This window comes from Gossypium hirsutum, chromosome D08 (genome assembly GCF_007990345.1).
Source record: "Gossypium hirsutum isolate 1008001.06 chromosome D08, Gossypium_hirsutum_v2.1, whole genome shotgun sequence".
In the NCBI taxonomy this organism is placed as follows: Eukaryota; Viridiplantae; Streptophyta; class Magnoliopsida; order Malvales; family Malvaceae; genus Gossypium; species Gossypium hirsutum.
The window spans coordinates 29,298,453-29,311,320 of NC_053444.1; the positions used below are offsets into that span (position 1 = coordinate 29,298,453).

General features: G+C 36.8%; 1 protein-coding gene across 1 annotated transcript; it reads right to left on the minus strand.

Annotated features, from left to right (window-relative positions):
- Window positions 1-289: 289 nt before the first annotated feature.
- LOC107917938 (uncharacterized) lies at window positions 290-12,361 on the minus strand. Its single transcript, XM_016847368.2, has 10 exons — window positions 12,059-12,361; window positions 11,504-11,723; window positions 11,061-11,299; window positions 10,563-10,728; window positions 7,989-8,131; window positions 2,690-2,867; window positions 1,941-2,520; window positions 1,452-1,564; window positions 757-1,000; window positions 290-667 (listed from the first exon to the last, which is right to left on the minus strand). The coding sequence occupies exons 2-10, from the start codon at window positions 11,692-11,694 to the stop codon at window positions 428-430; spliced, it is 2,094 nt and encodes a 697-aa protein (XP_016702857.1). The 5' UTR covers window positions 11,695-11,723; window positions 12,059-12,361; the 3' UTR covers window positions 290-427.
- Between the last annotated feature and the right edge of the window lie 507 nt (window positions 12,362-12,868).

Sequence of the window (12,868 nt, forward strand, 5' to 3'; positions counted from 1 at the left end):
TTTGTTACTAAATCATGAATTATGAAATGAAGTAATAATATATAATTTCTTTTATTTCAAAATTCTCACTTAAATTTTGAATGGGAAGAATTATCCAAAATTCAAATAGAAAAGATAGAAATTAAAATTAGAGTATAATTAAAATCATTTTGAATAATAGATTTGTGTCATTATGTATTTGTTTCATCTCAAATTTAAATATTCTTAAATTCAAAACTTTAAAATTTGACATTTTGTTTGCTTAACTTTTGAAAAGATTAAATTCAAATTGTCATGTTTAAAATTGAAAGAATTGTTTATTAATCTTTTGAGTAGTTCCAATTTAAATTATTTTAATAGTATTCTCCAATTTTGAGATGTAGATATGGATACATGTAAATCATTATATTTACATAGGAAAACAGTTATTATGTACAGTAAAAACTAATCACTTTCTCTTCTTAGCATCCTTTTCTTTCTGTCTTTGAGTTTCAAGTACCACCGGAGCTGCTGGGATGCTGAACCACCATTCTCTGAGTCTCCTCATCCATCTTTCCGTGCTCGCCTTCCTAAGAGGCGAATACCTCGTAAATGTCTCCAAAAACACCACCAGAAGCATGTATTTACTAGGCACCAACGCCAGAATCAATGCCATAAACACCAGCAGAGCTGCAAATCTATCGCTTGCCTGGTTAAGTTTAACACCATGGCCACAAAATCAGCTTAAAGACAAGGAACTGACAGATCCGACAATAATGAAAAACTCAAGGGTAGCACCTGTGGGAAAATGGAGAGCAGCAAGGCACGAAACTTGAGAAGAACAATGTTTCCATCCTGGACAAGCTGTTCAGCTTGAGATATTGCGTTCTGAACAGCCAAAAGCTGTTCCATTGTGTTCATAGGAGGAGGTGCCATTACCTTGAGTTCAACCAAAGGCCTGCCTTGGTTGCAAAATCTCGTAACAACCATAAAGATTGCAATAAGGACTAGAGTCAATGCCAAGGTATAACCCAGCCATCCCCTGAAATGGACAAGGAATTCCTATGATAAGGAAACCTACTGAGATATCAAGATCACTATGAAGCCAACTCAAAGAGTGTTTAGCTAAAATGTGTTCGATTTTCGATCAACCATGCCTCCTTTATACAACACTAGAACTATTTTATTCGGCTGAACTGAGTACCTAAGCTGACAAGGAGGGATTGAAACATTTACAAAACTTCACTTCCAGGTATCAGTGGAAGTCCTCCAGCTTAACTCCAGATTATTATCACAAGTGCAGATGGATAAGACCATACATTGATGATTTTAAAACCTCGACATGGTTTCAATTAGAAAAGAATATACCTTATATGCACCAACAAATTTAGAGATTTAGGAACTTAACAGCCTATACTTTCCAAAACAGTATTTCATGTGATATATCACACTTGCCAAAATTTTAATAACGAAGAAAAGTTCAATTGTCTTACCTGAAAATAATGAACGTGGAAATCAAAGAGAATAGCAAAGACTTTAGAGGATCATCCCAATATACCAGCGACAGAAGCCACTTCCCAACTTCCATCACTGGAAGAAGCAACTCCTGCAAGTTGAAAAATACCAAAAAAAAAATTACAATGAGATGATAGTACAAGTCCTGCAAGTTAAGACAACAATCAAGAGAGAACAGAAAATCAGAGCCAGAAGTATGCCTCATAGGAGTGACACTATCAAAAACACGATTCAAATTAATCACTCCGTTAACAAACACTGAATGATATATTTTCACGGAATCACTACAGAAACAAATGGTTGCATGCAGTATTTAGCCATTTACTTTGTCCGCCAACCACATTTAATTCGATAACCAAGATTTAACATTCAACCTCACTATTTAAATAAAATTACTTTCAGTTGAACGATGAAATGGACTGAAAATTTTGAAACTCTAAAGCGATTAGTTGGATCATCTTCAATACCTTCATAACAGCTAAATTGGTGTCAATACCATCTGCTTTAACCCCATTTACTGTTTCTTGAGCTAGCACCACTTTTTTATAGTTTTCTCTAGATTCTTTAACTGCTCTCTCCAATGAACTCATTTCGCCCACAGCCAGTTCACCCACAAGTAGTCCAGCCTCGCTAGGGTTATTTGAACTTGAACCAAACATAACACCTAAGTTCGAAACCGTGGTCAAGGCTGAGATTGAGTACATGCCACCACTAGCCACAATATTGTTACCCCAGTTTACTCCCCTTGAACTTGACATGTTTGCAAGAGTCTCTAGTATTAAATCTCCCCCAGGTAATTGATCACAGAGGTTAAACATGAGAAGAGACTCAAAGCAAACCGTACTTGAGGAACTAATTTCCTGGATGGCTTGCACACGCAAAATTCCAAGAATAGCTTTAGAAAGTGCATCATCCTTTTCAATTCCATTAATATGGAACTTATTTATAAATCTATGAACATATAAAATTTCCCGGATTACTGCTAGCCAGTAATCACGTCGAGTGTGCCCTTTAAGTTCAGGAAACTCTATAATAGCTGGTTCTGATCTACAAGTGAAAATCAATGCACAATCAGTAGACAAATTATATTATCAGATAAGCTTTAAATTAAAATTAAAGCATGAAACAAATCATGATTGATTCAACACCAAAATATCACAAAATTCATTAGGACAGTTACACGAAGAATATGAAATAAATATGCATCATGCCTTACAAGGAAATTGATTTGTACAAGACTGCCTTGTCAAAAAGTCGAGTACCCCATGGTCCAGTCAACTCAGGTTTAACAGTTTGGTTTAGATCATCTGATAAATCATATCTTTTGGGTTTGTCATAAGATACAACTCGAAGGGCTTCAAAGTACAACGCATGATCAGTCAGTATTAATCGACCTGAAGACATGCAAGAATGATCTCAGAACAGGGTAAATATTTCACCATATGGTAATCAACAAGCAAAGCTGTTTACAAAAACAATGACAGTGAATGAAAGAAGAAATGTAAGGAAAAAGTGTGGTTGCAGTAAAGAATTTCACCAATCAATAAAGACATCATATACTGTAAAAACACTCAGAGGAAAAATTCTGTTATATTGCTACTGCTTTAGTTTACAGCTTTATAAAGAGAAAAATAATCATTTTAAAGGAAATAAATCCTAATCCCTAATAATCAGTAATTGATATCCTAATTTCCTAAGAATCAGTAACTGAGATTAGTTTCTATTTACAAGAGATCACAACAGATTTCTATCCTTAATTATAGGGATTCCAATACCATCAGATTTCTATCCTTAATTATAGGGATTCCAACACTCCCCCTCAAGTTGGAGTGTAGATGTTAATAACCCAGCTTGCCACTAAGTTCTTCAAACATGTTTCTGTTCAAACTTTTGGTTAACATGTCTGCAACTTGTTGTCTAGTAGGTAGGTAGATGATGCATACTTCTCCTGAGTGTACTTTTTCTTTTATAAAGTGACGATCTATTTCCACATGTTTGGTCCGATCATGATGCACAGGATTATGTGCTATGCTGACAGCAGCCTGGTTGTCACAGTACATCTTCATAGGTCTGGTAAAAGGCACTTTTAGTTCTCCCATAAGTCTTTGTATCCAAACTCCTTCGCATATACCATGAGATAGTGCTCGATACTCTGCCTCTGCACTGCTGCGTGCTACCACAGATTGTTTTTTTGCTCCTCCACGTCACGAGATTACCCCAAACATAACTACAATAGCCGCTTGTAGAGCGTTTATCATTAACAGAACCTGCCCAGTCTGCATCAGTGTAGACTTCCACGCTTCGGTTGATAGTCTTCTTAAAGTACAGGCCTTTACCAGGAGTTCCTTTTAGGTATCTTAGTATTCTATATGCAGCTTCCAGGTGCTTCTCCCTCGGGGCATGCATATACTGGCTAATAACACTCACACTGAAGGCTATGTTTGGACGGGTGTGAGATAGGTAGATGAGCCTTCCTACTAGACGTTGATATCTCCCCCTGTCGATTTCTTCTCCATCCTTATTAGTTCCCAATTTGAGGTTAAACTCCATAGGAGTTTCGGCTGGTTTGCTGCCCATCAAACCAACTTCCGACAGTAGATCAAGAACATATTTCCTTTGGGAAATGAAGATACCTTTTTTCGACCTTGCTACCTCCATACCAAGAAAATATTTAAGACTCCCCAAGTCTTTAAGTTCAAACTCTGTACCAAGAAATTCTTTCAATCTCAAAATTTTGCTCGAGTCATTTCCTGTTATTATTATATCGTCAACATAAACGATAAGGATGCAGCATTTACCCTCTTCCGAGTGCTTGTAGAACATGGTGTGGTCTGCCTGTCCTTGAATGTAATTTCTGCTAGTCATAGCTTTTGCAAATCGGCTGAACCACGCTCGTGGAGATTGTTTCAGCCCATACAAGGACTTCTTCAACTTACACACTTGGTCCTTATTTTCTTCAAACCCTGGTGGGAAATCCATATACACCTCCTCATTTAATTCCCTGTTGAGAAAAGCATTTTTTACATCCAATTGAGTCAAGTGCCAATCAAGGTTGGCAGCAAGAGATAGCAGGACCCGAACGGTGTTTAGCTTGGCAACCGGTGCAAACGTCTCGTTGTAGTCGAGACCATAAGTTTGGGTGAATCCCTTAGCCACAAGTCGAGCTTTGTATCGGTCAATACGGCCATCGGGTTTAAATTTCGTAGTGAAAATCCATTTGCACCCTACGGTTTTTTTCCCTTTAGGCAGATCCGAGACTTCCCATGTTTCATTGTTTTTGAGGGCCTTCATTTCTTCCATCACAGCTTGTCTCCACTCAGCTGATTCAAGAGCCTCTTCTATATTTTTTGGAATTTTTACAGAATCAACATTAGTCACAAAAGCTTTGTAAGACTTAGATAAATTTCCATAGGATACAAACCGAGAAATAGGATGTTGAGTGCAGCTCCTTGTACCCTTTCGAACTGCAATTGGAAGATAGATGGATGGTGACGGAGGTGGGACTTCTGCTTCAGAACAGTCCTCGGTTGGAGATGTAATTGGCACTGCTGTATCAGTTTCAGGAGAACGATTCCGTCGGGAGTAAACCTGTATTTGCTGTTTTCCTTGATCAAGTGGCTGTTGTACTTCGGTGGAGGTATTGTCATTGGGAAGGACGGTGTTAAATTCTTGCTGTATAGGGGAAACAACTAAATCTGAGATAGTAGTAGTAGGATCAGGCGGTATAATGAGGAGAGTATTAAGGGTCTCATCTTCATTAAAAATCTCCCCCTGAAGATGAGATGCTGCAAAGTATGGTTCATTTTCAAAGAAGGTAACATCTCGAGAGACAAACATTCGGCGCAATGTTGGTGAGTAACACTTATAGCCTTTTTGTGTAGGGGAATATCCAATGAAGATATAGCTGTGGGCTCGAGGATCAAGTTTGGATTGATTTGGTTAATGGTTATGGACAAAAGCTTTACAGCCGAATATTTTGGCTGGAAGATTAGGGACATGAAATAGAGGGAAGGCCTTTAAAAGAGTATTTAGAGGTGTTTGGAAATTGAGGATCTTTGATGGCATTCGGTTTATGAGATAGCAGGCAGTAAGGACAGCTTCTCCCCACAAGTATTTTGGAACATTCATAGTGAACATTATGGCTCGAGCCACATCAAGAAGATGACGATTTTTCCTCTCAGAGATCCCGTTTTGTTGAGTGTCAGGACAAGAGCTTTGGTGTATAATGCCTTGGTCAGAAAGGTATGGACTTAAGACAGAGTTGAAGTATTCTCTCCCATTGTCAGTACGGAGGGTATGTATGGTAGAGTTGAATTGGGTTCGAACCATTGAGTGAAAATTTTGGAATACTTTGGGTGTTTCAGATTTTTCTTTGAGTAGATAGACCCAACAGACCCTAGTATGATCATCAATGAATGTTATAAACCATCTAGCCCCTGTAATATTTTTCACTCGGCTGGCTCCCCATAGGTCACTATGGATTAACGAAAAAGGTTGGGACTGAATATGTGGTTTTAATGGGTATGGCACACGGGTATGTTTAGATAATTGGCAAATTTCACACTTCAAGGAATTAATACTTTTATTTCGAAATAACAGCGGAAGATGTTTTTTCAAATACACAAAGTTTGGATGTCCTAACCTATGGTGCCATAACATAATAGTGTCCTCTTTTGCAGTGGATAGAGCCAATCCCCCTTGTGTACTGTTTTTATTCCAAATATATAGTCCATCATCAACTTTAGCAGTGCCAATTATCCTCCCCGATTTCTGTTCCTGTATCACACAACCAATTGCAGAAAATTCAGCAAAAACTTTTTCATCCTTAGTAAGTTTACTAATTGAAAGTAAATTACAGGACAAGTTTGGAACATGTAGGACTTTATCGAGAGAAAAATTCTCTGTCATTTGTACTTCTCCTATTCCAGCCACAGGTGAGTAAGAACCGTCAGCTATGCGGATTCGGGATTTGTTATGACAAGGAGTGTAGGTGTGAAACAACGTGGAGTCACCTTTCATGTGATCAGAGGCGCCCGAATCGAGTATCTAAGGAGATTGATTATTAGATTCAAAAGCAATGTTGAGGGCAGTACCTTGAGTTGCTAGAGATCCATGAGTAGTGGGAGTACCAAGTATCTTATGAAGAGTCTCAAGCTGTGTTTTGGTTAAGCGAACATCAAGAACATCATCAGCAGTAGTGGAGGATAACATGGCAGTCTTATTATCCTTCTGTTTTTTTTCAGGATAGCCATGGAGTTTGAAGCATTTTTCTTTTGTATGACCAACACGATTGCAGTGACTACACCATGGTCTTGTTGATCCAGAATCATTTCCAGCACGTTGTTTTTGTGGCTGTGGACCTTTGGAGATGAGAGCAGAGGTTTCAGTAGGACGATTAGAAATTGGAGTCATAGGTTTAGGTTCCTTTGAATCTCCCATCATGACAAGACGACGCTTTTCTTCTCTTCTAACTTCTGCAAATGCTTCACCGATCGTTGGAAGAGGTGATCTACCCAAAATTCGGCCACGGACCTCATCTAACTCACGGTTCAGTCCTGCTAAAAACTCATAAAGACGTTCATTGTTGAGATGGACCATAAACCTATTGTGTTCTAAGCCTTCACCCCAATCTGCCTCATAATACATATCCAGTTCTTGCCACAAAATTTTCAAATTGTTATAGTAGTGAGTTACCTCGAGTGTTCCTTGTCGGATGTCCTTTAACTTAAGCTTGATTTCAAATACTTGGGAGGCGTTTCCAAGATCTGAGTAGTTTTCTTTGACTGCATCCCACATGTCTTTTGCAGTTTTGAAAAAAAGATAGGTGCGGCTTATATGGCCTTCCATCGAATTGATTAGCCAAGCCATTACAATTGAATTGTTGAGTTCCCAAGTGGCATAAGTAGGATCAGCCATGGTTGGTCGTGGGATTTCTCCATTGATGTACCCTAATTTGCCACGACCACGAATCACCATAAGAACCGATTGAGACCATTGCAAGAAGTTCTTCCCATTTAGCCGATGATTGGTGATTATAAGGGAGGAATTAATTTCACCTTGAGTGATTCCCTGATTGATATTCTGAGTTATTTGTGATGTCTCAGTTTCAGAGAAATTCTCATTGATATCACCCATTGGAGGATTAAACCACAGAAATTTTTAGTAAGGGAATTTAGAGAAAAAAATAGGATCGAATGAATCCTATAGCCCTGATGCCATGTAAAAACACTCAGAGGAAAAATTCTGTTATATTGCTACTGCTTTAGTTTACAGCTTTATAAAGAGAAAAATAATCATTTTAAAGGAAATAAATCCTAATCCCTAAGAATCAGTAATTGATATCCTAATTTCCTAAGAATCAGTAACTGAGATTAGTTTCTATTTACAAGAGATCACAACAGATTTCTATCCTTAATTATAGGGATTCCAATACCATCAGATTTCTATCCTTAATTATAGGGATTCCAACATATACTAGTTTATTGAATAAAATGTTTGCTATCCCATTAACTTACCTGGCCATGTTGATATTCCGACATGTTCAAGAACTGGTTGAGTAGTGACTGTTCCATCCACCTCAAGTATCTTTTCTCCTCTAGTTGATCGAACAGCAGACAAAAGAGATGATTCTGATTGGTTCTTCATCTTTTTAATCACTCTATAGAGGTCAAATTTTAGAATATTACATTTACATATGCAGATCTGCTAAACGAAGACACTGCCATAAATTACTAGGGCCTTTCATTTGCTATGAAACTTCAGATGAACTTAAAACTAAACGCTCAAACAACAAGGTGTAATTAGCATTGGATTAGACAGTAAATTTTACTAAGCTTCTGACAAGAACTTTCAATATTATATGATTCATTATGTTAATGACGTTATGTCACATACATTGTATTGTTATAGTTAAATAATTAGCAAGATTAGAGGCCAAGTAATTCATAGGATTATTTGTTTCAATTTTTAATGTCAAGAACTCAGGATTACTTGTGAGGGAGGAACACTAATGTTTTATCCACAATATTAATTTCAAGTTTTCCATCAAATGGTATAGGATGGTAAAGGCATCATAACAAGTATTATCAAGGATTATACAACCCCTCAAAGCTTATGAGTTTCAATTATGATGTGGTGAAGTACAACCAAATGCCATGACTATTTAGTAAAAACCAATAAGAAAGAGATTAACCAGATAATTTACAGAGAAAGGCCATGGCATACCATCTAGACTTTTAGAAATGAAATCAAATAATATTCAAGTCTAACAAAATAAACTCTTTTAACCACGAATGAAGTCTTGTGCATTTTAAACATGAAATTTAACCTAAGGTCATCTCCTTTATCAAGAATAATTCTCCTTTTCTCACAGCTAACTTCACAGATACATCATCATTTGATAAGTATTTTTAAACGGTTTTATCTCAAATCTGTTAAATACTAGGTTTGTTCTGGACTTATACTAAAGTTGGTCCCTCCACCCACTGCCAAATAGTGTTACTATTGATGATTTAACATCAAAACCTAGATTCTATTAAGTCATTGTTCTTGCCTATCCCCATGTGAGGTTGACAAACCCTGGTGAGGTTGTCCACATGTAAGTCCAGTGAGTTATACATGACGGGGAGTGTTCACTGGTGTTATCCTACATCTGTTAAAGATCAGGTTTCTTGTAGTCTTATAATCAAGTTGATCCCCTCTATCTATTGCCAATTGGTTTTACCTGGGATGCTTTAACAAGGATAAAGATTTGCCACTTTCTATCTGTGATTCTGATATGCCCTTACTTGATTGACCATCTTCTATGATATATCCACAAAATTTCTCCATAAAAATATTGGGCTGAGACTCAAATACAGGTCTTTCCTTCAGAGTTCCCAACAAAAGCCTCAGTCCAAATGATAGATTTGGCATTAATGTGAACCAGACTTAGTTTTACACCCATCAAGTTCACATCAGCCTTTTTGGTTATCTATGTTACAGATGCACCATAAAACAATTTAAAAATCACACAGAATGGTATGTGCACGGTGTTGGACGCCGAGCTTTGGGGCATCTTGGATGGTTTGAATCTTATTCTAGAACGAGGTTATGGAAGTGTTTTAATTCAAACCGATAGTCTTGAAGCGGTGAATGTCGTTCAAGAGGAATCATTCGGGGGTTCCACTTCAGCTCTTGTAAGGAGAATTCGTCAGCTCTTGGATACTGTTAGGCTTTGGAAAATTTAACATATCTCTCGTGATAAAAATAAAATTGCCGATGGTCTTGTTCGGATGGTTCATGACAGGAGATCAGGCTTAAGAGTATTTGAAGATTCCCTCTTATAGGAGTTAGTTTAATTTTTGATTGTGTACTTTGTTATTCACCAAAAAGAGAATCACACAGAATGGAATATGAAATGATCAATAGCCAGTAGGTACTGGAAATGCCAGATGCACACCTAAAACCACCATGTTCAAGGAAAAGTAACACATTTTAAGTTTACATTGACAAACAGAACACTGCAGGTTCAGCTCCTTGGTTGTTCACTTCATGCATAAATGTTTACAGTAAGATCATATCAGAATTATCCCCCACCACACCTTACATGGTGCATATATACATGTTAGAATTTTGAAACTCCACAACAAGAGAGAAAAGCGTAGGGAGGCGGTTGAAACTTTGATAAATCTGCAACTCCCTTTCTCACAAAATTTTCAGCAAAAAGATCATTTGCAGTCATACTTGTAGTGGTACTGAACAAACCATTTTCAATTCTAATTAAGGCGGTCCCAAGGTCCTGCTATAAACTGTTTACTTCTTTAAATAGACTATCAGTTCAAGGCTTTTGGTCTTCTAATGATTGATTGTATTTTACAAGCCATTTAATCTTGTTTTGAGAATTTATCTTAGGATCCCTCTAGTTTGGCTATATAGCCTATTTGGTTATTAGTTGCTATCTAAACCTTCAAGGATAAGAGCAAACCAAAGAACAGTTTTTTTTTAGTCTTTGACCAGTAAAGTTTGCATCAGAAATATGTACGTGGATCAAAACAAAAACAAGAGAGGCATGATAGCGTATAGGAAATTGACATGGCAAGGGCCCATACCTCTCCAGTCCGTTTAGGTACTTCTCATAGATAGAGAAATGAAGCCGACCACCTGTTGAGATGGTAAGAACCTCAAAAAGATTTTCACAAATAATCACATTGGCAATGATTGGAACTGCAGGAGCTATTCGAGAGAAAGCCTCTATCCCAATGGACAGATCATCATCTAATTGCATACAAGACAAAATGATGACATTAAGTTTTAGCATCATTTACTTTTATTGGACAATTAATGGCCCAAAAAATAACCCATATTCCATGTACATAAGAATAGTTTGAATGTGCAAAATACAAGAAAAGATGTATTAATTACAGAAGATATATGAGCATGGTATTTTCACAAAATATATGTAGCATGCATTCACAGATTAAAAAACAAGAGAAGCCAGCAAGCATGCAGCTGGATTGTTTTTGCAAGATGATTGGACCCATCCCCCTGGAGGCGCACAAACATAACCACAAACACACCCTAAAATAGAAATACATAAAATATGAAACTTACATTAATTAGAGATTGGCCGGCGGCTGCTGGGGCTTCCCAGGCCACCATCAGGTCAAATGTAAGGCGTCGAAACTTTTTATCAGCCAGATGACCCATTCCTTGAGTGGACAGAGCAAGAGCCCTGAAGCAGCAGTATTCCAAGAAGTTCCTCGCATACCGTGACTTATGCTTTATAGAATCAGATGCCTCAGCGTTAAAGCTTTCTTGAAGCTCACTTGAAGAGGTTTCAAGTATTCTGCATTGTTAAAACTTTGTTAAGGAGACTATATAGCAGTCAAAAGGCAATTTGCATTATCCTTATTTGCATCTAGGTCTTAGAAGTATATGAAAACCTAATCTAGCAAAACAACTTCCAATTAAGATACAAGTTGCAAAAATAAAAATAAAATATTATCTGCATATAAGCAGCAAGACCAAAGTAGCAGCAGAAGCAACCTACCTTGAGCACCTGCGCACAACTATATTTGCAGCGGGAGAGAGCTCAGGTATCCAATTGTTTCCAGCAGATGGAGACCTCTCCAGCTCCTCAAATTCCTCAGCAAAGGAGCTTCGCCTGCTAAGTAACCAATTTAATGATCCTTCTCTTACCAAAGCCTCAAGCATATGTCTTGTTCTGCTTGCCAACGCCATTTCTAAATTTCTCCCTTAACTCATACCGACTGTAGTGCAATCCACACACAAGTTTAAAATATCAGGACTTCACCAACCAGAGTTACTTTTAGCAATCTTTAAATGCGTCCAACTGGCAATAGCAAAATGTAAAACAAGCCTAGTGACATTTTTCTCCACCAACTTTAAATGGCAACCAAAATCACAAAAGAATCAAAATTACTCAGACGATTATAGACATCTGCTAACAACTGCAGATTTTATCAGGAAAACCGTACAAAATTTCTAACTTTTTTCAAAATCAAAGTGTTGAGCTCCATTAACCACCTAATCCCAACTACTTAAACTAACTATAGAAATAGGAAAAGAAAAAGAAAACACTAACCTCAAAATGTGAACTTTCAAATCCTTCTAAAACCCTAAATTTGAGAAGAAAGAAATATCTGTTAATTCCTGCAACATATCAAGAAAACCCGTCTCAGATTTTCTTCGTCGAACAACTTCCCACAAACCCATTTCTGCCAATAGCAAGATTCACAAGATGACCTCAGGAAACAAGAGCTCCAAATCAACTTATTTTTGAAGAAAAATCATTATTCCTTAATGGGTCCTAAAGAAAAGAAGGAAGAAAAGAAAAGAGACAGAAAGGCGAGAGTAGTGAAATACAGTAACCGGAACAACTGGTAAGGAACTTTTAATTGCCTAAGAAGAAGCTTTCTAATACGGGCTAAATCCTTAAGTCTAATTTAGCTGTTAAGTGTTATGTTTAATTTAGCTGTTTTAGCTTTTAAAATACAATCTCAATAATTTTGTGATGCATTTTATTCTAATATTAATTTATCACGTTTAGGGAAATAAACTTTTGAATTTTTATTTCAGATTTTAATTTTTTAATAATTTTTAAGTCTGTTTTATACCCGTCAAAAGGTTTATCCTTTTTTAATTTTTTATATAACTTATCTATTTTTTCAGATAAGTTAGGAAAGAAATTTCTTCCATAATTAACAATTTCTAAAAATTATTAAAGTTATTTTTTATCTTCAATATTTTCAGAAAATTCTTTTATCTTTACAATAATATGATCTTAGAGTTTAAGACCATTTGCAAATAATTTTAATCCTAAAAATTCTATCTCCGTTTTCTCTAGCTCTATTTTGTTAGGGCTTAATATAATTCCATATTTTAAGAATTCTTT

What these genes read in the sequence shown, in the direction of transcription:
- LOC107917938 (XM_016847368.2), bottom strand. Translation starts at nt 11,694, where the DNA reads ATGGCGTTGGCAAGCAGAACAAGACATATGCTTGAGGCTTTGGTAAGA. An exon ending in TTGTACAAATCAATTTCCTT is followed by an intron (nt 2,521 to 2,689) that starts GTAAGGCATGAT and finishes TTTCACTTGTAG; the next exon opens with ATCAGAACCAGCTATTATAG. An exon ending in CCAATTTAGCTGTTATGAAG is followed by an intron (nt 1,565 to 1,940) that starts GTATTGAAGATG and finishes TTCAACTTGCAG; the next exon opens with GAGTTGCTTCTTCCAGTGAT.